The sequence below is a fragment of the Triturus cristatus genome, chromosome 4_1 (assembly GCF_964204655.1).
Source record: "Triturus cristatus chromosome 4_1, aTriCri1.1, whole genome shotgun sequence".
In the NCBI taxonomy this organism is placed as follows: domain Eukaryota; kingdom Metazoa; phylum Chordata; class Amphibia; order Caudata; family Salamandridae; genus Triturus; species Triturus cristatus.
Genome location: NC_140585.1, coordinates 978,148,235 through 978,172,469, shown reverse-complemented (window position 1 = coordinate 978,172,469; position 24,235 = coordinate 978,148,235). Strand labels below are relative to the sequence as shown.

Genomic DNA, 24,235 nt, shown 5'->3' with positions numbered 1-24,235 from the left:
CAAGAATGTGCTGTTATGTAATGATGTCTCTGATTCAATTTTGTCCTTAACTACCCTATATAAGGACTCAATGTCCATGGTGACTAATATTTCTCGTTCTTGATCATATCGAAGGCCTTCTATTCTGGAGATAAAATGTCACGTGTCCTTCACATAGGATTGGAGAGTGGTAACTAAGGGTTGAAGGAACCGATCGATGTATTTTGAAAGTGGTTCCGTCGCCGATCCTATGGTGGAAACAATCGGTCTCATTGGAGGATCCATTGGGTTTTTGTGAGTTTTAGGTACCCCATAAAAGATGGGGATCCGGGTATACGTAGGGGTGAGGTATTCCGCTTCTTTTTCGCAGATTTCTTCCCTCTCAATAGCTGATACCACAGCTTGGAGAATTCTGCATTTCAGTCTAGGTTCTGGGTTGGTAGTGATTTTCAAATAATGTCTTGGTGATCCCAAGAGAACATTCATTCTGTTTTTATAATCACAAGTGTCGAAGATGACAATACCCCCCCCTTTGTCACACGGTTTCACTGTAAGGTCTTTATCGTTCTTCAAGATTGTAAGGGCATTCTTTTCTTCTCTGGTGATGTTGTGGGTAGGGAAAGGCACAAATTTGGTTATTTTTTCGATTTTGTTGAGGACGGCTTTCTCAAAGAGGTCCACTTCTTTGCCTATTTGATCAATGGTAGGTGTGAAATTCGATGGTGGTTCAAGGCTAGAACGGTTCTCATTGAGATCAATCTCATCTCTATTCTGAAAGAATTTTCTGAGTCTACATCCCCTGTCCTTATTTGGGGTTTCCGGCCAAAGCTTCCCGCCAGAGTGGGGGGGTTGCAGTGGCCTGGGGAAGCTCACAGAGGCAGCATGCCTTTGAAGCTTCCCCCTGCCCATCCTGGGGGAGGAGATTTAGCACCTCGCACAGGATGTGCATTGTTGCAGGCCCAGGAGAGCAGGGGCTCTCCTACCCAGGGGTCCAGCAACATGTCTGCTGTGTGGCAGCCTAGGCAGCCTCAGAGCAGATGTGGATTGTAGGTTAGGTTTAAGGGGGCATCTCTAAGATGCCCTCTGGGGTGCTTGGTACATTAAATCCCACACGGGCATCAATGTGGGTTTAATGTGCTGAGAAGTTTGATACCAAACTCAGGACTGGACCTGGGTACTGTAGGGGCACAGGGCTCCTGCTCCTGTGCCCACACCATTGGCATAAGGCACCCAGCTAGAGGGGTGGCTGATGTATGCCATGGCAGTGTAGGTGATGGGCATGGCATACAGGGATGTGTGTCATGTCGACTTTGTTTTTGTCTTGCACCCAAACACTCAGCCTGGAAAGGCAGTGTGTGTGTGTGTAAGGGTACAGGGCCTCTAAGGGTGGCACAATGAGTCACAAGGCCCTGGGTACCTAGGGTACCATTTACCAGGGGCTGACATGTGGTCAAGGTTTGCCAATTTGGGTTTTGTTTGTTTTAGGGAAGGAACATAGGCCCTGGGCACCTGATTGGCAGGAGTCCAGGGCACACTCAGTCAAAGTACATTCAGCAATTCAGCAAAAAGTGGGGGCATACCATGCAAGAAATATGGCACTTTCTCACACATCTAGCCCAGGTACCCTACCCCTCACCATCTCTTTAATCACGCCTGAACCTCCTGCTCTGTGATGTTCATGCCCAATCGTGCTGCAACCCCAGGTTCTCAGGACACCAGCGATGAGTCGGCAATGTAGCTCAGCATATCAACTTCACTGACCCCAGTTCTAGCGCAGAACAAGTCATTGAAGTAATGGAAGAACGCGGTATTAATCCCATCCTGAGTGAAGACATCACATCCTGAGGCATCTATCACTTGGAGTATGGCATTCCCTCTCACCTCGCTCTGCAAAAGCCAAGAGAGCATTTTGCCTGACTTGTCTCTCTCAGCAGGCCCTAGTCATGTAGGCTTTATAATCAAAGTGTCACAGTCAGTCTACAAGGGCAAGTGTTTTTTCCAGTTCCACCAGGACACATCTCCTACCCTCCGGAGTCCCTTCGAGTTCCCGGGGAATACCATTAAGAACTGCCTCCTGCCGCTGTATGAGTGCAGCTGAGCTCATACCCCCTTTCTTGTTAAAGATACAGATCTCCCGAACCACCACCTTCATTGCATCCCATTCCATGACGCCGACCTTGCATTATCCAGCCAATAACTAGAAACCCGCTCACCAAGGGTGGCCTGTTCTTCGAGCATTGTATGGTCCAAGCACCAGTTGGGGACCCTTAGCCTAAGTGGTGACCATGTGAAAGAACACAGCAAGGGGGAGAATGACCCACAACGATAGACTCTGTTGAACCGCGCTGCCAAAGAATATAAACCAGAGCGGCAAGAGTATTCACGGGCTTCTGGATTCCGCTCTCTCCAGCAATCAATTAGGTCCCACTGGGCAGCCCAGGAGTGGGTAACCTCCGCTAATGTGTGCACCAACACTGTGTGTGGAGGGGGGAATGGGATGAGATCTACCCAAGCCCAGATCAGCAACACAATTAAAGTCGCCCCCCACTATTCTCAGATATGGGGTCATTAGCGGTAAAAGAGGGCTAAGCTAGTCAGAAAGGCAGATTGGTCCACATTTGGGGAGTAAATATTCAACAAGGCGACATCTCTACCTTCTAACCGGCCTAGCACTAACACATACCAAACTGTTATTGACTAGTGTAACTTGAAGGGCACCTGCTTGCGTACACATCAGCATACTGAGGCTTTTTTTTAATGATGCTGTTCAGTATCAGCAATAAAAAATGTCATTTTGCAATATTGAGCAGCATTGGCAAATGCACTGGCAAAGCCGAAAGACACAGCCTTTTGGCTTTGCCAATGCTTGTTTGGAAATCTTCCCTCAGCATCTTTTACAAAGTGCAGTTTCACATACAATCTTCTTGTAAGACCATTACAAAAGTGGTGTAACCCTGAGACAACTATCCTCTATGAGGTTAGGGATAATACACTAGGAGTCAGATTCAAATTTTAGTCACAGATTCTCACAGGCAAAGGTAAACGCAAACCCAGTGAGATCCTTAGCTCTTATTTCTTCTGTGTATGAACAAAAGCCAGTTTCTCTAAAAGATATTAGCTCTTTGGAATCTGCTGACATGCTTCCTCCTGCATATTCTGGAAAATGGAGCATTTGCCTCACTCTCCCCTCCATTCGCATAACAAAGGCACAATCCTTTCTAAGTAAAGGGAGAAGTGTCATCTAGGTGATAGGAGAAGAATTATTATGTTTCATAGACGAGTTTTCAGAGAAACAATAAGAGCTAATGTGGCTTATAAACCTAAAAGGTCTATATTTATTAAACTCGCAAGTAATCATTTTGTGAAGATTACATCTTCCCCCGCATAGTCCAGATGCACATAGCATAGTTTGTCACGTTCTTTGTCATCCATATAGAATATATAGATCAGACTCAAAATATGCACCGCTGGTCTGCGACATAACACCTTTTAGGAATGATGTGACCGCCTGCCCTGGAACATGTTGAATCCTTTACTAAAAAGGATCCCACACATCAATGTTTTAAGCTATCCCTGAAGACTCATCTATTTTGCCACACAGCCTTCCAGAACACAGCTCAACTCAGCAGCCTCCTAAGAGTGATATGGGCCCAGACAAGGTCAAGGTGGTGATCAGAGATGCTCCCATTTTTACCAGAGGACAGTCAGAACTCTCAGATGCAGCAAAGTAGTCAGAAGGTGACAAACCCTCGTGGTACATGGGAAACTCAATAAATTAATCTCTAAAATAATTTTACCATAATTATAGATTACTAAATATGCTTTATGTTCAAGATAATTCTACTTATGATATTGCAATTAGTTTTGCCAGTCAGGATGCGAATCCAACATTTCAACAGTTTCCAAGACATGAAGGCGATTATTTAGAGATTGGCAAATGCAGGACATCTTCCAAAAATTGGCGCCTGTCCCACCTGTCCTAGAGAATACTGATGTGCATAAACTCCATTTAAAATGGACACATGCGTGTGCACTCTAATTAGGGTGGATAAGACATCCACTAATTTTTGGTGGATGCCCTGAATCTGTCCTGCATCTGCCAAAGTCTAATTAACCCCCAAAGTCTGTAGCTGTCAGGACCTTTTCTTAGTGAACCAGGCTCGTACCCATTGAGAAATGTTGACCAACACGAACAATTCTTGCATAAATTCTTCCCAGGAGCTTTGGTTCTCCCTGACCAGCCACGGTCTTGTACCGTAAAAAGCGCCTGAGTAGCGCTTCATCTCTTAGATGTACAATCCTATACAAAACATCACAACTGCCTCAATTCCCCTTCGGGGCTAGCAAGGTGAGCTTGGGTTGGTCATGATGAGGTCTGCATTGCTTCTTTCAATCAGAAGCATCATATGGTGCTGCTCAACAAGCAAATAGTTGCTGATGCAACTCCCTAGTATGAAAAATGTTGATTAGAATTTGAGGTGTCCGCCTCTGCTATGAGGAGGATAAAGACTTTGACCAAAAGCCCCACCAGGTCCAGGAATCAAGCCTGACAGTTGACTCAGTATATACTTTCCAAATGGGAGATCGGACTGGTATCCAACTTCAGCACCACCACCTTCAAATGCATTTTCACCGATGGTGCTCGGAACTGCACAGAACATCCCTATATTTCACAAGAATGTCCTGTCCGTCTGAACACTTCTCTGTTTGCGGTGAGCACAGGTGGCCTCATGTGAGTTGCTTTGAGTAGTGGTTCCTGTTTTGCCTCTGCGTGATTTCGTTTGTCCTCTTTCCTTTAGTTTCTGTAATGCAATACGGCTGCTGACTAGTTTTTTTCTAATAAACAGAAAGCAGACCAAGCTAGTTTCTCTTTCTACCCCATTTACAAAATAACTGTCCAGTTATCTAAGTTGTCACTTTCTTCACAGTGCTGCGGTTTTGGTTTTCAAAAGAAAGGCGAGTGATTACATTAAATAGTGGTCACTCCTGGCATGGACAGATAAGGCTTGGCATTGTATTTCTTTATGAAAATAAGACATCATTTTTGCGTGGCTGCATTTTTTTGAAAGTCACTAGGAGGGAACAAATAAATCATATACAAAGAAATGCTTTTATTAATCTTTCCTTTTATTCAAAGTTTACATGGTTAAGTTTCACGCAGTAGCTAAGTAGTACATACCAGTACAAGCAATAGATGTTCAGCCTTAAATCCGGGCATGAAAGCACCAGGGACGGGGGGAGGGGGAATAGGTGATCCAAACGGAGGACCCCCATGCACCAAGAATCTGTGTACATGACATATCATTCGCCAGCCATACCAGTCTTCATATCTCCCTTACTGTGACCTGCAATGTGGGATCTATGGACACTGTACAGGCCTCCCCCCCCCTTGAGTGACAAGGCAAAAAAAACAAGAATGCTCAAAATGTTTGAAAAAATTAATTCTGTATATTTATTATGAAGATGCGGTCAGGTGACACATGGTTTATAGATGTTTGCACTGTCTTAAGAGCATTAAAGTATGCCAAATATGATGGATGGAACACTTCAATGAATCTCAGCCACTGGTAATTACTTGTGCCGCATCCCAGGTATGCCCTGATGTGGGTCCCGTGCGCACTGTGTCACTAAACCAAGCTATACCTGGAGGATGAGCCTTCCTAACCAGGGAGAAACCGGTCCGGGGTTGCTTGTGTTCCGGTTCAAAGAGGACCTGGTTTGGCATTTCAGGCTAGACTGTTCCCATTGAAGCAGGGTCAAGACTGATATTTATATGGCTAGGTCCAAACTGAGTTAGTATGGTATTTCAAAATAATGATGGACTGGGATGCACCCCAAGTAATTACCAGTGGCTGACAGTAATTCAAGCATTCTATCCATCACTTTTTTGTATACTTTCATCTGTCTTAAGAACATGGCAAAGGTGTCTGGGAAATAAAGAGACTTATTTTTCTTCCACTATGAAGTTTTTTACATTATTTACTGCAATGTTATGTTATGTTATTTTTATTTGTACCGCGCACAGCTGCCCCAGCAAAGGGGCGTCCTGGCGCTTTGAGAAGGTGAACACAACACAGCACTAAAAGCGGACAAAAGGAGACGAGACACAACAGATAAACTAAAAAAATAAAAACGTCTTGATAGCCCGTCTAAACTGAAGGAGCTCATCGATGGCCCGGATTTGTGGAGGAAGAGAATTCCACCAACTCGCTGCCAGGACTCGAAAGGAGCGGCCACCAATTCTGCTCAACTTAAAACGCAGGACCACTGCTAAGTTCTGGCCTAGCGATCTAAGAGTGCGAGAGGGGACATAGGGGATCAGCAATTTCTCCAAAATTTGTGGGGGAGTACCCTTTAGGATTTTAAATGCAAAGCAGAGAACCTTAAATCTAATCCTCTGCTGCACAGGGAGCCAGTGGAGAGAGCGCAGAGTATTGGACACCGAGCATCGCCTAGGCAGACCTGTCACCAGTCGGGCCGCAGCGTTTTGAACCCGCTGGAGCCTCAGAAATTCTGACTGGTTTATCCCCGCCATTAGGGAGCTGGCATAGTCCAGCCTGGACAGCACTGATGCTTGGACCACCAGCTGTCTTGTGGGTGCATCAAAGAATTTGAGGATGGGTCGAAGTCCTCTGATGATGCCATAGCAAGAAGCCGCCACCTTCTTGGTATGACAGATGAAACTCAGAGAAGGATCAAGCCACACCCCCAAGTTTTTTATCTCTGCCGCTGGAAGGGGAGCCACACCCAACTCCGAAGGCCACCATTTGTCATCCCACAAAGCCACCTGTTTACCAACCACCATAATCTCCGTCTTCTTGGTGTTTAACTGGAGACAGTTGGAATTCATCCAGTTAGCCACTTCCCGCAGACCCTCACAGAACCTGGGAGCCTCCAGGTCTGAGTACCCACTCAGTGTGACCGCCAGCTGCGTGTCATCTGCGTAAGAGACCATGGTCAGGCCCCACCGCTTGACTACCGCAGCCAACGGTCTCACATACAGATTGAAAAGGGTGGGACTCAGTGAAGACCCCTGTGGGACTCCCTGGTCTAGCGGGTAGGATGACGACTTACCGGGCGGGATTGCCACCTGGAATGACCTATCCGTAAGGAAGGAACGAAACCAGTGCAAGGCGGAGCCAGAAACGCCCACCTCCTCAAGAGGCCGAATCAGAATCCCGTGCGAGACCGTGTCGAAGGCGGCACTAAGATCTAATAACAGTAGTGCCGCCGTCCGACCGGAATCCAGCACGGAACGCAAATGCTCGACCATCGAGAGAAGGGCCGTCTCCGTGCTGTGACCCGCACGGAACCCGTTCTGGGTAGGGTCGAGAATGTTAAGCCTACCAAGATGGTCTGTAAGAGTGGCATTCACATGGGCCTCCGCTATTTTCGTGGCCCAAGGGAGAAGGGAGATAGGGCGGTAGCTTTCAGGTTTAAGGGGGTTAAGGGTCGCCTTCTTCAGAATTGGCGTGACTACTGCCTGCTTCCATCTAACGAGAACCACTCCAGAAGAGAGAGACAGGTTGATCAAGGACAGCACCGGGGTACGGCAAACCGGTGCCAGGGTCTTGAGTTGGGCCGGTTTCAGCGGGTCTGCCGGAGATCCAGACTTGATTTTGGTGCTGAGAAAGTCAAACACCTCCAGAGATAAGGGGGGTAAGATGGAAAGACATTCCCCTCACCTAAGGTGCGACCAACCTGCTCTAGCATCAGGGAACCCGTTGGGAAAGTGCGATAGATGGCTTGCACTTTTTCATGGAAGAAAGAGGCCAAACCCTCACAATGTGAGTCCGAGCATATTTCCACTGCAGTTGCTCTCTTCGCCATCAAGTCCTTTAATACTTTAAAAATAAGTTTCGATGGATTGGCAGAGTTCTGAAACTGTTGAGCATAAAAGGAAGCGCGAGTTTGACACACTGCCCTGTGATAAATCTTGACCTTGGCCAGATAACATATTTTCAGATCTGGGTCGTACGACTTCCTCCATAATCTTTCGGCCTGTCTACAGGCCCTCTTAAGAGATGCCAAGGAAGTGTCATACGAAGGGCTCGGCTCCTTCCGGTGACACTTGGACCAACACATAGGAATCAGAGAATCGAGGGCACCAGATATCCACTCACAGAAAGAGTCATATCCACAATCGACCTCGGTGAGCGGACCTAAAGGAACCTTCTCGAGCTGATGGTAAAAATCCTCCAGTCTTAATTTGTTCCAGTGTCGTTTAAGAACAAGTCTATCCTGAGATAGAAAAGGAGAGTCAGACAAAGAGCATGCCGTTTTCACCAGCATGTGGTCTGTCCAGACCAACTGGGAGGAACCAAGAACTCTGAGTCCTTCTAGATTTGTGAAGAACGGGTCAAGAATATGACCACCTTTATGTGTGGGGAAAGTAATCATCTGCGAGAGCTGTAAAGCCTCAAGATCCGCCAGAAAGCTCCTAATAGAGGGTAAAGAAGGGCAGTCCAAATGGAGATTAAGATCTCCCACAACATTAAAATTTGCACATCCTAGTGCCTCTATGCTAATATACTCAGGAAGAGCAGCCCTAAAAACAGAGTCACAGCCCGGAGGCCGGTAAATTAATAGCCCAGAGAAGGTAAACTGGTGACTAAACGCTATTTTAAATAGGGCACCCTCACACCCCAAAAGTTCAGCGGCTTTCCACTCGCAGGGATAACACCGTTTGGTGGCCATCGCAATACCTCCACCTCTAGTCGTCCGATTTAAAGTGAAAATAGCATACTCTGGGGGAAAGGCTAGGTTAATTATCGAGGAGTCAGAGTCCTGGAGCCACGTTTCCGTCAGAAAAAGCACATCCGGCGAACCATCAATAAGAAGGTCGTAAACCTCCTGATGGTGCTTTACCACAGATCTGACGTTTAAGCTCCAGATACTCAGGTCCCGTTGTCCTATCCTCTTTATAACAGGCCCCAAGGAGCGTATAAGAGAGGGGGGTTCCAATGACCAAGCACCACACCTACAATGATATGGGCCACACAGCGGGACTACAGGCGAAAACTCGCAGCGTATACATCGGTCCCGAAGGGCCAGTAGATCGGCTCTACTATAAGTTCTCAAAAGTATAGTCATGATGGCCAGGACCAGAGTTCTGCCGCGAGCCGTGCTTCCTTAGCGCGGACGGGCGCAGACGGGCACGACTTCGGCACAGCGAAGGCACGCCCACTGCGCGTAACCGCTGCGCGTTGGAGGGAGCTTTAAATAGGCATCCCTGCACTCAGTCGGAGCGCTAGACCGCTCGTCAGCAACACCCACCCAGAGTGACCACCACTCCAAGATGGCGCCCAAAGTGACCACCACTCCAAGATGGCGCCCAAAGCCAATCCCACCCCAGAGACCGGACCCGCCAAAACAGCGGTGAAGGAACCGATTAGAGTGCAGGTGAGGGGGTTACAATAAATCCTATTAAAATCAGGGCAAAATACAACTAAGAAAAACACAAATAGTTATAAGGGTAGCTTTAAAAATGATAGCGCGGTATTGAGGCGCATAACGCAATGCAAAGCGTCGAGTACCTTCTCAGGGCAGTCCACAGGGCAGGTCGCCTTAAATAGGCGTCCCTCCACTCAGCCGGAGCGCTAGACCGCTCGTCAGCAACACCCACCCAGAGTGACCACCACTCCAAGATGGCGCCCAAAGTGACCACCACTCCAAGATGGCGCCCAAAGTGACCACCACTCCAAGATGGCGCCCAAAGCCAATCCCACCCCAGAGACCGGACCCGCCAAAACAGCGGTGAAGGAACCGATTAGAGTGCAGGTGAGGGGGTTACAATAAATCCTATTAAAATCAGGGCAAAATACAACTAAGAAAAACACAAATAGTTATAAGGGTAGCTTTAAAAATGATAGCGCGGTATTGAGGCGCATAGCGCAATGCAAAGCGCGAGTACCTTCTCCGCAATAGATTAACACAACGTTTTATTTCATCTACTTATTGAATCTTTGAATTTTGTGATATTGTAATAGAGATTATTTTTCACTAGTCACTTGGATTGGGTCTCTTGGGAAATTGTTCATCTATTACCATAGATTGACGATTCGATGTTACTGACCATACACTAATTATATATTATTGTGAATAACTTATTTACATTTTTGCCTACTACTTAGCACATAATTTAGAGTTTTTTGATGCAAGACATCTTAATTAACTATGGAGTACAAGGGAAAGCTGTACGGTCTACCCTCATTAAATCTATTCTAGCAAATAGGCCTTTGGAAGTAGATAGTGCTTAATTTGAGGCGGTGGTTTCCGGTGCTCAGCACCGGCACTTAATTTTCAGCACTGACTCTAGTGACAGCCCATCACATTAATTTTGAGATGAACACAGCAACCGTGTTTATTAAGTCAATATACACTGAAAACTAATAAAGCCAGCCTCTCATGCCATTATTATAGCATTGTGTGGCCGGAAACTGAATTGTCAAACTTGTAGGATGTCGATGCTTCGGTGTTATGTTACTACTGTTAATGGCAGCTCTGGCAGGGGCAATGCATGGTGCAGGCTGCAGTGGCCTTCCAAGAAGGGCCCTGGCACTTAATGTTTTTACAAATTAAGCACTGGCAGTGTTATTCACTTTAATAGGTACACTATTCTATCCCATCAAGTCACCATCTAATATAGGGACCAAAAATACAAGAGGTATTGTTTTGTTATTCAGCCCTGGTTGTAGCATAGTCTTTTTTCTGCACCACATCTGGCACATGACTCGAACCAAACCACAGCCTGTTTGCGAATTGAACTGAATTGCTGGTGAGAGAGGATTCAAATCAGGGCCGGACTGGCTGTAGCGGGCACTGGGCAATCCCCCGGTGGGCCACACGGGTGGGGGCCAGTTTTGGGCCCCTGGGGGCCGTTTTTGCTACAGGGCCGTTTTTGCAGCATAGCTGCAAAATCGGCCCTGTAACAAAATCGGCCGAAACCTGGCTCTGGCAAAGAGCTCGGCAGTAGCCCCAACCCCCCCGCGGGGGGGCCGGCCGAGCACTTTGCCAGGGCTGGTTTTGGTTCCCAGTCCGGCCCTGATTCAAATGGTGTCTTTAACTGAGCCAGGAACCTTAATGAGGGGAAACTCATTAGGGGAAACTGAATGGTGTAAGTTCCTGACACCTCAATACCTAACAAACTGTGGCGGAAAGAAGGGAAAAACTTTAACCAGAGCACATCCTACCCTTCAACTTAGTACCATGAACTTTGGGTACCAGAGGAATCAAAAACAGTGAAACCTTACGCAATATCTCATGGAAAAGTAACATATTTTAAGGGCGAAAGCGCTCACGCCTCCAGAGGCGGCATGCTTCATCAGTGGACACCTCCCCACATTGGTAGAGAAATCTAACCATGAGTGCTACAACCCCTAAAGGACAGGGGAGCACTTCCATGTCCAGCTGAACCAAGGTCTTTGCAACTGGTGGCCCATTGTCCATGCTTGGGTCTGTCTGATATCATAACTTCCTGAACCATCAAGAGGATACCTGTGAAGTAAAGCCCCTTCGCAGTGAGGACCAGGCCAGATGCTTTGTTAAAAGCAGCGTGGTGCATGGTCACTAAGCTACTTCTCTGCGAGTCAGAGTGAATGGAAAACCCCAGAAAGCATTCCACAGCAGCATTTCTGGGATTTCTCCAAAGAAAAGTGCCCCAAAGTAGTATATGGCCTCTTCAGGGGCACCAACAGCTCCCCCAAACATCAATAAGCAGCAGAAGTTCTGCGCTTGCATAGTGCTGGATTTGTTGGTCAATCTAGATTAGCAGTGTAGCTAAACAAGAGCAGGACTGCTTCAATGGCCGCCGGCCACGCCCCCACGATGGAATATTTGAATCAATCTAAATCACTGGTAGGGAAACTTGCAATGCAAACAGACAAACAAATTAAAAGTATATCAAGACATGAAGATCTAAAATATATGAGACATAGTATCAACAAAGGATGCAGCATTGACTTGTTCTACTTACTTTAAAAAATATATAACTACAGATATATATTTAATAATATTTATTTCGGAAACTAAGGGTCAATATTTATTTTAAAATACAGTAGAGGCCAGTAATACTGACTGAAATAAAGACCAGGCTACAATGGGTTAAAGGTTATTGTTAAGGAGGAGGTTGACATATAATGGCAGTTTGTACATTCTAAGGTATATATGGCCAGCACGAAATAATGTAGTAGGCTCTTAAGATTTGGAAAATCCCTTCCAAATAATTTTGCCACGAGGTGTTTTTGTAGCACATTACATCAGAAACTTGCTAAAAATTGAAAGGACATAAGGGTCACTTAAAGGGGGACTGTGGCCTCCCCCAATGCTTTATTTAGGAAATTAACCAAATGTTTGCTTTTTAAGTTATATTTTGTTGTAACCATTGGTAAAATGTGGTAGGATCTTAATTCTATTACATAGGGAAAGTACGGAGTTCTCCTCCAATAAATGTTTGGTAAACTTAGTGGCAAATAGCCTGCTTTTGGAAAACATTTGAGAAAACTGTGAAAGCGTGAAATTCACGATCCTTGAATTTCATGACATTGCTTCCCACGTTTTAAATGAATCACATTTCATATACATGCACAGTTATAGGCACTGGTAAACTATGTGAATTCACCAGTATCACACTATTTCCAGTCCAACACAGTAGCCGCGATTTGAGCTCAAGATATCCATGTTCCAAAATCAGCAGCTTACCACAAGACCAGAAGGGACTACTGTAGCGAAAAAGGGGGCCACATCCAATGCTTTTCAGCTACTAAATAGAAATTACCACCACAAGTATAAACAATAAAAACCGTCATCATAAGGTGAGTTCAAAACCAATAGGACGGAACACTAGTTAACAGGTCTTTAAGGTTAAGGAAAATCTGGTATTCCCTGTATGGATTCGGTGCATTTTGAGGTTCAAGCCGAGAAAACCCATCATTGCACAATTAAGCCGAACACTTTCCACCTCGGGCCATATTCAATATTAGTACAACCTTCAAGGCACTGGTTTTCACAATGCGTGTGTTAGCATACTCTACTTTGCAAGCTTTCATAATACTTCTAATATGCAATCATGCTAAACTCCTTAACGGTCTAAAATGTATTGCATTGTAATGGCATCTGCATATGTAGCACGTTACAAATTTCCAGAAGGGTCCCTTTAAGTACATGCAGTAGGCTTCCAGAATTCATGAGCACAGACAGTACAAGTGAGTGGCCCCTACTCAAACATGGAAGAAGTCCTCTTTAAAAGGACGGACTCCCATCACCCACCGAAGTGGCATGCGTCATCATCTGGGATCTCCTCTTGGTTGCAAATCCTAGTGCAACCAAGGACTACAACCCCCTTACTGTGAGTCAGTGGATAGGATCTCCTAAATCCGTATAATGTGAAGCATGAAGATGTACGTGGTGATGGTTGTAGTGCAAAGAAGGTGGGGATGTATAAAGTGATGTTAAAATTGGCTACCATGAGAGAAAAAAGTTTAATAGTTGCCGCTTGGTGTGACGGTTAAAATACAGTGCAAGTGCGGTCTGAAAAAATTGTCGAGCGTGCTGGTCTAAGCAAGGCGTCTACATGTTTCAGCCATAGTAATCTAATTCAGATTGCGGCCTTCCTCAGGACCTGGATAATTATTGCTACTGCAAAATTATGTGATTAAACTACAAGTGTTGATGATTAGAACAATACAACCTACAAACACCTGTGGTCTCCTTTGCGAAGAATCTACAGAGTGCTTGTTGTTTATTTATTTATTTATTTATTTATTTTTCACATTTATAAAGCGCACTGTTACCCAGAGGTGTCCTGGCGCTGATTGACAGTGAGTGTATGAAACAAGTGATTATTGTGAAAAGAGCCACGTCTTTAAGGCCCTCCTGAAGGACAAGAGGTCCAGCAGTTGTCTAAGGTGCAGTGGCAGAGAATTCCATGCCTTAGCTGCACCTAGGGAGAAACTCCTCCCACCCCAGCGAGCTTTCCTGACTCTGGGGATGACTACCAGACCCTGCTCTGCTGACCTCAGCAGTCTTTTAGGTCTGTGCCATTGAAAAAGTTGAGAAATGCAGTGGGGTCCCAGGCCATGCAGGGCCTTGAATGCTATGCAAAGAGATTTGAAGATAATTCTCTTGCGAACTGGTAGCCAGTGTAGTTTTACCAGATCCTGTGACACTGAGGCAAATTTAGGTGTGCCTGTAATCAGTCGGGCTGCCGCATTCTGCAAAGTTTGGAGTTTGTTGAGAAGCCCCTGTTGGGCATTCAACAATAAGCTGTTGCAGTAGTCTAGTCGCGACATCACTAGACCTATGACCACCATCTTCTTGTATTCGTCAGCAAGAAAAGGCAAAACTTTCCGAATTGTTTTTAGGACGAAGTGAGTAGCTGAGGAGAGTGCATTGATTTGAGGTCTGAAGGACAACAAATCGTCCATCAGAACACCCAGATTTTTAACCTTCCAGACCGGAGCTGGGGGGATGCCCATTTCCTCCGGCCACCAGCACGGGGACCAGAAATTATCTCTGGACCCAAAAAGCAACACTTCGGTTTTAGCTGAATTAAGTTTAAGGCAGTTTTGCGCCATCCAATTACTGACTTCCCGCATACAGCCTCTGAACCTTTCCGCGGTGCTGTCTGTTTCCCCCGGTAGTACTGAAACTACTATCTGACGGTCATCCGCGTATGATGTTAACTTGAAGCCAAAAGATCTGATGACCGGTGCCAGGGTGGAGACGTATACATTAAAAAGGGTAGGGCTCAAGGAGGACCCCTGAGGGACTCCGCAGGGAAGCACGAAAGGGGTAGATTCATAGTCCCCCAGCGCCACCTTTTGAGTCCTGCTGGACAAAAAGGCATTCAAGATTTTGAGCGCATTTCCTTGAATGCCACTAGCCCTGAGCCGATCCACAAGTATCTTGTGGTGGACCGTATCAAAGGCTGCGGACAGGTCCAGCAGGATCAGGGGGGCTCTGCCTCCTGCATCCATCACTGTTCTTACGTCCTCTGCTGATTTGATCAATGCAGATTCGGTGCTATGGCCCGCCCGAAATCCATGTTGAGATGGATCCAGGCTCTGACCTGTCTTCAAGAAGGCGCTCAGCTGCGAGTTTAGAATACCCTCTAGGATTTTTGCTGGAAGTGGCAACCTGGCAATAGGCCGGTAGTTGTTCAAGTCGGTCAGCTCCAGATTCGGTTTCTTCAACAAGGGAAGGATGGAAGCTTGTTTCCAACGTGAAGGGAACTCCCCCGTGTCCAGCATAGCATTGAACAGTGGAGTGAGACCTGCGGCCACAGTCGATGAGGCAAGTTTGGCCACACTGGCTGGGCAGGGGTCATTAGGGGAGCCAGATTTTATCCGTTGAAGACGGTTTTTCACCTCCTCCTCCCTAATGGGGGAGAAGTTCAATAGCCTAGGCGAGTTGCTATCTGCCTCTAAGTTGGTTTCTGGAGCGGCCATCTTGGCACGAGTGTCTAATGGAAGGAAGATGTTTTATACCTTATTCTGAAAGAATTTCGCCAAGTCTTCACATAGTTTGCGACTGGGAGGTATCTCCACTGGTTTGGGGGCCGCCAGGGACGATACTGTGCGGAACAGTTCCCTGGAGGAATTACCGGCCTCATGTTTAGCTTCTTGAATCGCGAGTTTATACCTTTTCAACTCTGCATTGAGAAGCTTCCTATCCTCCTCTTTATAGTTCTTCCGCCAGAGTCTTTCCTGTTTTTTGCAAAGCATTTTATGGTCCCTGATATGTTCAGAGTACCACGGTGCCGAGGGGTTAGAGCGTGTGGAGTGATACGTTTTAGGAGGGGCTAGGTTAAGGCAGGCAGCCTCCAACCAGCTCGTATAGGCAGTGGCAGCATCTTCCAGGTTGACTGGGGGGGGGCTCCATGGAGATTTTAAGCAAGTTTTCTAAGGCCTCTCCATCTATGTTTTTCCACCTCCTGATCACTCTAGGGGGGTTCAGGACTTTACTACATCTGGGAGGCGTGGCTAAGGTAATTTCAAATTGCACCACCGAATGATCAGACCAGGAAACCGGTTGAACTGCAATGAGTTCTAGGTTGGGAAGATTAGAAAAAATCCCATCTAAGGTGTGTCCTGCCCTGTGGGTCGAGCCGGTGACCCTTTGGTTCAGCTCCATACCGTGCATCAGTTCTATTAGGTCTCTCGTGTCCGAGTCAGAATCACACTCCAGATGAAAGTTAAAGTCTCCTAGCAGAGTAAAGGTCTTAGCGCAAAGCGCTTCTTCTAGCAGACCACTGAGTGCAGGGAGGAACGGGGCTTTGGGTCCTGGGGGCCTGTAGATCGAGCCACCCTTGAGAGTTTGATGGTTGGACAGAGTAAAGTTGTAAATAAGTGATTCGAATAAATCCTTAGTGGCCGACTGGAAGGATCCTCTGATCGAGTTGTGATAGATAATAAAAAGACCTCCTCCCCTTTTACTTTCTCTGTTTTGGACAAAGCACTGGTACTCAGGGGGGGTGGCCTTAACAACATCTGGGCCTGAGGCTGCGTCAGTCCAGGACTCAGTGATAAATGCTATCAGAGATTTGGTTTCGATAATAAGCTCCGCTAACTCTGAACTATGTTTCACCAGGGATCTGGCATTCAATAGCATGCATTTAATTGCTGCGTGTTCTTTCCTCATCCTAGGAATAGGTAGGGCAGTGAGAGAGTTACTAGATTGCCAACCTAACAAGGGGAGAGCCTGTCCACAATTGATGCAGCACTGAGGGGGAAGTATCTCCTCCTGCAGTTCCAGGATCACGCAACCCGGGCTCCTGCATTTGCGCCACAGAGCCAGGAGAGTGTCACGGCTGTAAATGTGACCGCTCGAGTTGTTCCTTGACCCAGGACCAGGGGTTCCGGCACTAGGCGCGGGACCGGCGCGGACGGGCGCAGACGGGCTTGCCTTTGGCGAGTCTTCGGCGCGCCGCCGGCGCGCCCGCTGCGCTCGTCCGCTGCGCTTCCTGAAAAAGGTGGCCATTTAATCCTAATCAGGTGGGGAGGGGCGGAGCACTGGTCTGAACGCCCAGCTCGTCTGGAGGAGGGCGGGACAAGGGCTACAGGACAGGGGTTCGAGCCCCAAAAGTGCAAATAGTGCAGTTAAAATCAAAGAGCAGTAAAAACGATAATTTTAAAACAAAGCAATCATCAATGTAAAAAGCACGATCACAAACAGGCAATTTACGGAGCATAAAGTCCCGGCTTCCGCCTCAGGACCGTAACATACCCACACTGACAATCACCGAGAATGCGAAAAGCAAAGAGTTTATCCTAATCAGGTGGGGAGGGGCGGGGCACTGGTCTGAACGCCCAGCTCGTCTGGAGGAGGGCGGGACAAGGGCTACAGGTCAGGGGTTCGAGCCCCAAAAGTGCAAATAGTGCAGTTAAAATCAAAGAGCAGTAAAAACGATAATTTTAAAACAAAGCAATCAGCAATGTAAAAAGCACGATCACAACAGGCAATTTACGGAGCATAAAGTCCCGGCTTCCGCCTCAGGACCGTAACATACCCACACTGACAATCACCGAGAATGCGAAAAGCAAAGAGTTTATCCTAATCAGGTGGGGAGGGGCGGAGCACTGGTCTGAACGCCCAGCTCGTCTGGAGGAGGGCGGGACAAGGGCTACAGGACAGGGGTTCGAGCCCCAAAAGTGCAAATAGTGCAGTTAAAATCAAAGAGCAGTAAAAACGATAATTTTAAAACAAAGCAATCATCAATGTAAAAAGCACGATCACAAACAGGCAATTTACGGAGCATAAAGCATAAAGTCCCGGCTTCCGCCTCAGGACCGTAACATACCCACACTGACTTGTTGTCACCCGTAAGTGCACGGGTGAACTCCCTAGACTCATCTGTAGCCGACACCTACCGACGGAGAGAGCGGTGCCTCACGTCCTGAGCTGTTGCCAGGTTAGGTGAGATGTTCACCCGTGCACTTACGGGTGACAACAACCACCCTGTAGATTCTAGGAACAAAACTTTTTTGACCTTGAACTTCCTGCCTACCCTCCCTTTCCCAGTGTTTCCCCAAGGGCAACGCTACTCCAACCTCTGCAATCATCTGGAAAACTTTCCAGGCCTCCACAACGCACCTGTCTCAAGCGACAACATTTACAACCATAACAGCCCCATGGGTCATGTGCACCTGTCCCAACAACGGGACCCCGAAAGAAAAACTTGCCTGTCCTCAGGAGCCCTAAAAACACTAAATAAAGGGACAGGAGGGTGGTGGAAAAAAGGAGGACAGGGCTCCCTGCCACCAGGCCCCCTAAAACCTAAAATGGTGGCAGGCAGCTTAACAGGAGCCCCATTTATCGCCCGTTGAAGGCAGTCACTTTTACTGCACCCTCTCCCAAAAACCCCGGGCCGCTGACCTCCCTGCGGTCGGCTTCTCCAAGTTCTCCCCAAATCCCCATTTGCGTGTAAGTTTTTTGCACGGAAAAGTTGACACAAGGATATCTCAAAATGAATTAGCATTGAGCCAAGACCCTGTTAATAAAAGGAAGGAGAAGCAATAGGTTAAAATTCAGAAATACAACCATCGGGGTGCAGCTTTAAATACGATAATGCTACAGAGGCAGCTAGTTTGGGATGGGAGGCCGCGCATTGCTCTCGCTAAACTGACCCTACCGTGGTATGACGGTGGCATAGCCCTCCCTGATATTAGACGATATTATTGGGCGTCCCAGTTGGTGGCGGTGAATCATGGGACATACGGCCCGGCGGTGAACCCCGCGTACGAGATGGATAAGCTACTGTTGCCGGGCAGAGATTTCAATAGGGCGCTTTATTCTACGAAGGGAAGTACTAAATTGACCGGTCCTACGAAAAATGCGGTGCGCGCCTGGCACTGCGCCACCGCTGCTACGGGATGGACGGGCCGTCTGTCTCGTGCGACTCCACTGTATGCGTCGGATGCGTTGGGAGGTTTATGGCGTTCGAAAGGCTTTGAGAAGTGGGATTTGATCAGAATTAGTCGTGTGGGGGATCTTTGGACGAAGGGCGCCTTTAAATCGTTTGAAGCTCTTCAGACGGAATATAAGCTGAGCGATAGGGAGTTCTTTCGTTATGCGCAGATGCGCCATGTGCTACTTTCCGCTTTCCCGAATCCTGCAGCTATCCCCGAGGCCTCCCCGTTGGAAGATCGTTTGCTTGATGGTTACCTGCCAGACAGTACTATCTCCCTGATCTACAAAAAACTGATTAATACTCGTGCGGACCTCCTCACACATTTGCGAGAGGTCTGGGTCGCTGATGGCCTAGAGTTGGATGATGAGGACTGGGTCGCGGCCGTAGCCTCACCGAGGGAGGTTGCTATACCGGCGCGCCTTCGATTTGTGCAGTTGAAGATACTACATAGGGTCTATGTCACCGGTCCCCGCTTGCTTCGCATGGGTTACACAGATGATGGTTTATGTCGGCGTGGTTGTGGCTTGCTTGGTACTTTTCTTCATATTCTGTGGGAGTGCCCGAAGGTGATACGTTTCTGGACTGGTGTGCATGCAGTGATGGAGGAGGTTACGGGTGTGGCGCTGCTCCCTGAGGCTCGGCGATGTGTGTTGAATGTATGGGAACCGACTGACTGCGATGTGGCACAAGAACGATGGGTGACTTTGGGCAACATGATCGCTAAAAGGGACATTGCGCAGCTCTGGGGGTCCGGTCGGCCCCCCTCAGTTACGAAATGGAAAGAAAACATGGACTGGTGCATGTTCCGAGAGAAGACGGTTTACGTGGCCAGGGGCAAGCCTAGGGCATGGAGTAAGATGTGGGGTCCCTGGAATTCCTATCGGGGGAATATCTGCGCCCCCCCCTTGGTGGTCGCACCAGACGTAACGATGTCCCCTTGACGTTGATGTTCCTGGTCGCTTTGCGGGATTGATGACCGATCCTTTCCCGGCCCCCCCTGCCCCTTTTTCACACGAATAACTGTGTAATTGGCTGCGTTGTCGTTGTTGTCCCCCGCCCGTGAGAGAGCAAGCCCCTGTTAATGGAGTTCTTTTGCCTGGTATAAGTTTCTTTTGTTGTTTTTCTTTATAAAATAGTTAATAAGAACCTTTCTGTAGTGCATTGTTCAGTTGTGGGCGGCTGCAGCCGTTATGCGTGCGGCTCGCTCCGGCTCTTATGACTACTGTATTATTGTCTTTCTCCCTTTTCTCTATATTAGCGGCCGGCCCATGCGGTTGTAGGCCCATGACTGTGGATATTCAATGTGTAAATAAAGGTTTTCAAAAAAAAAAAACGATAATGCGCTTTTTTTTTTCTCCCTTTGAGCATTTTAGTTCCGGACAAACTTTATTAAATCTGAGCTGTTATTAAACTTTATTAAATCTGAGCTGTTATTAAATGTGAGCCGTCGAGTATTCCACTCCTCGAGCTCAGCTCCCGGGCTTCCTCCTATTGATTGGCTGGAGGCTGGCTGAAGCTCTGCATTGGTGAAAAAGCTGTCCCCCTGCAGCAGCACTGCACACTCCCACACGCACACCTGACCTGACCACCCCCTCTCTGCGCAGCGCAGGCTAGCCAGCCCAGTGAGCCCACCACCAGTCGACAGTACAGCCTTGAGTCACGCAGCACAGCAGCAGGCCGCCCGGCGGCGCCCGCAGTTGCTGAGTCCGGACTTCGATGCCCGACCTCAGGTGAGTGAGAGTGAGTCAGAGGCGCAACTAGAGCCAAATTTCGGGGGGGGGGGGGGGTGTAAGAAAAAGTTTCGAGGGGGTGCTGAGTCTTTAAGCAATAGACAGAGTGGAGATTGGGGCAGGGAATTAAGGGCGCGTGCATTTGTAGGTAGGGTGACCAACCACCGTCCGTAATTTGGACCTCTCCGGGGCAACGTGTAAACCCCAGCGCCACTGTCAGAGGCCGTGATTGCCCGTCAGCTGAAGGAGCAGAGGGCGGCTCCCGCCCGCTGGAGGGAAAGACAGGCTGTGGGGCAGCCGAGAGAGAGACCGGCTGGGCTCACCCGCACACGGCACCGCTGTGGTCCTGCAGGAGGCGCCGACTTTAAGTTCAGGGCGCCAGCTGAGAAACAGAGTTCGAGACCACTGGCTGCACTTTGCCCACGGGCAGATGAAAGGAATGTGCAAACACGCCAATGCTGGTACAGAATCCAGTTAATTCAAAGAAGCTGGTGAAACAAGTTGAAAAGAAGGGGCTAGAGTTCTTTCAGTCTCATCATTTTAGAAAAGTGCAGTTTCAATATTATATTCAAGGAAGCCATGGTTGCTGCATTTTTATTTTATGCAACTAACAACCATTAAAGCAAATGGTTCTGGCTTGTTGTAGGTGTAACGTTACTTGTTGTGATATATATCTGGATGCAATGACAGAAGAGGCAAAATACCAGTCCGGCGACACACAATGCTAAGCACAGATTTTTAGCTTAGTTGTTTTAAGCAACACCATTAATTACATCAGACACGCCCCTTGGAGAGACCCCCAGTTTTTTCATTTTGCTTAAAGCCCTGGAAACACCATGTCACAATCACCTCATGGCCTGGCACTGTGCATCATGCATGACTCATGACTTCCACTTTTTCAGATTGCCTATGTGCAGGTGCATAGTGAACCCTCCCCCACCCCACCCCTTGCTTTAGGAAGACAGCAAGGGTGAAATTCTTGATGGGCCTCTTCTGTCTGCAACTCTGCAGACAAATGCTCAGCTCATAATTAAGAGGAAAAGGTGGGCAGTGAGTAAGTGAAGGGATGGCTGGATGGATGGATTAGTGAAAGGGTGAATGGATGAATGAAAGGGTGAATAGATGGATAATGAGCGAAAGGATGGATGGATGAGCGAAATGGTGGCTGATCGGTGAGTGAATGGGTGGATGGATGAGTGAATGGATGGATGAGTGGTAGGGTCAATGGATGGATTCATGAGTGGATGAGTTGAAGTATGGGTGGATCGGAGAAAGGAAGGATGGCTAAGTGAAAGGGTCAATGAAGAGAGAAAGGGAGGATGAATGGATGACTGAAAAGGGGACTGGGTGGTAGGATGAGTAAGTGAAAGGATGGCTGGATGGGTGAGTAGATGGTTGGGTGGAAGAGTGGATGGATGAGTGTACGGATGGATAGGGTGAAAGGGTGGATGAATAGATGAGTGAAAGTGGATGGAGGGATGGATGAGTGAAATGATGGATGGAAAGATACTTACGTTTTCAAATGGATGAATATGTTTGGATATAGATGAATTACTTATACATTATTACGCGACCTCCTTTGATGTGTCTGTAAAACGTACCTTTTGTCCCGAAGTTTTGTCCTGAATTTTGACCTCCCGTCCTGAATTTTTGTCCTGAATTTTGACCCTTTGCCCTGAATTTTTACACTCACCGTCCTGAATTTGCACCTATGTCAGTTGGTCACCCTATTTGTAGGAAGGGATGAATATTGATAGATGCCAGGAAGTTGACGTCGGTAAAGAGTGTTTTAACACCCAAACCAAAACTGACCACATCGGTTGTTCGTAGGCCAGCCCAGCTTCGAAAACGGTTGTGCAGGGGCCACCCAACCTCGCACGCACCTGCTGGCAGCACCGCGTGCGTCTGTTTACCACTGTCCTGGCATGGATCTGACACTCCGTGCTTCACCACGTTGCTGATGCCAAGGCGCGCACTGACGCACACTGTTTGCCGCTCGAACTGGAGCTGATTTCGGGGGGCGGGGTTGAATCTTTAAGTATTGGCAGAGTGGAGCTGCAGGGGCTCTTAGAAGTCACAGTGAGAACTGGTCTTAACAATGAATAACATTAAGGCAGGTGCCCAGTTAACACCCTCCCACCATCTGTATATTGAATAGAATGTATATTTGTCGTTGTTTCTGATGACAATTTGTGCATAATTGGAGACTTGCGAATTTGGGCTGGTTTTTGGGCTGAAACTGGTCTAATTGGGTTTACTTTGGGCTTATATATTTGAGCGGCTTTGGGCTTGGGACGTCTCTAAAAATCTGGCAACACTGCCTGGAGACCAGCAGCGCTCTCGGGATTAATGATCGGGGGAAGACACGCAAACTCACAAAGCAGCCTGTTTGATGGAATCATGTTAAATAAAACAATATTATCAGTAGAATTAAAGCCCTTTCGGTATTAAGCGCACTTAACCATAACGCGGTAGCTGCTCTCACAGCCTGTATGAAGAAAGAAACGAACGATGTCAATTAAAGGTGCACCCCTGCAACCCCGCCGGACCCGGAACAAAATCTATGTTGGTGTCGCTTTACATGAGCACCGTATTTACATTACACATTCAGGCACGGGGAGATTTAGGGGCCATGTTATCAAGAAACGGCGTTAAGTTATCGCCGCTTTAGCGGCAGAAAACTGCCGCTAAAGCGGCGATAATTTTATCGCCTGTCTTGATAATATGCCCCCAAAGTCGGCAGTTTAGCCGACGAACCACATCCTCTCCCGGTGTTTGATTAAAGAGAAGTTGTTCTGCTGTATTTTCAGTTATCCAAGACTTTTAGGAAACTTCTTTTTACATCAAATAATTGCAGCACCGTAAACGTGTCACAGTACAAATCACTATATTGAAATTTATGGAAAGCAACCCTTTAAAAAAAAAAAAAAAAATGAAGCTGGGCGGTCTCCGAAGGACTTGCCCCTCGGCACCGCAGATCTCAGCCCGATCCATGCGATGGATACTTACAGTTTGCAAGACCGTATCCGCGGTATCCATCGAGGTCCATCGCCTTCAGGAGGCTTGCCAGCTCACAGCGCTTGAATATTTTTCCATGCGCTGCTGGCAGGGTGAGGCAGAGGCCCAGGGTCAGCAGCACTTGGGGCAGCAGCATCCTTGGTCCAGCTTGCGAAGTATGACCTTTTGGAGTCCGTTTCGGACTACTGAGATTTCTCCTTTTCGCTTCCTTTTGAGTTTGCAAAGACCGAACTCCACCTCCTCCACAGACATTAACCACTTCCTTGCCTGGTACTTTCCCACCAAGTATCATTATCGTTACTCCTATTTCATTCTTGTTGTGTTCAGTGCTTTAAGTGGGATGAATAATGTGGTGGGAGGGGCCAGAATGGACGTCTCCTAAGAAGCAGAGGTAGGAATGTTATCAGTTGGGCACGGCCTATATGATCAGGGGTGCGGCTTTAAACACATAGAATAAAATCCTGTGCTTCTAGCAGCGTGGCGACCCGGCCAGTATTTGGGTGTCTGTCGGTGACTTTTCTGTTACAGCATTCAGACAGATCACACAACAGCCATACGCCCAAGAGATACCAGGCCTATTGGCGTTGCCATTGTTAGTAAG

The 24,235-nt window shown here is 47.5% G+C and overlaps 1 protein-coding gene across 1 annotated transcript in view; it reads right to left on the bottom strand.

The window, feature by feature from the left end:
- The window catches only part of LOC146855930 (lysozyme C, kidney isozyme-like), a 236,292-nt gene extending 212,346 nt beyond the window's left edge, over window positions 1-23,946 (bottom strand). Inside the window, exon 1 of the mRNA XM_085653882.1 lies at window positions 23,626-23,946. Within this exon, the coding sequence (XP_085510008.1) occupies window positions 23,626-23,926 (301 nt within the window). The 5' untranslated portion in view covers window positions 23,927-23,946. The remainder of the gene's footprint in view (window positions 1-23,625) is intronic.
- Window positions 23,947-24,235: the final 289 nt, after the last annotated feature.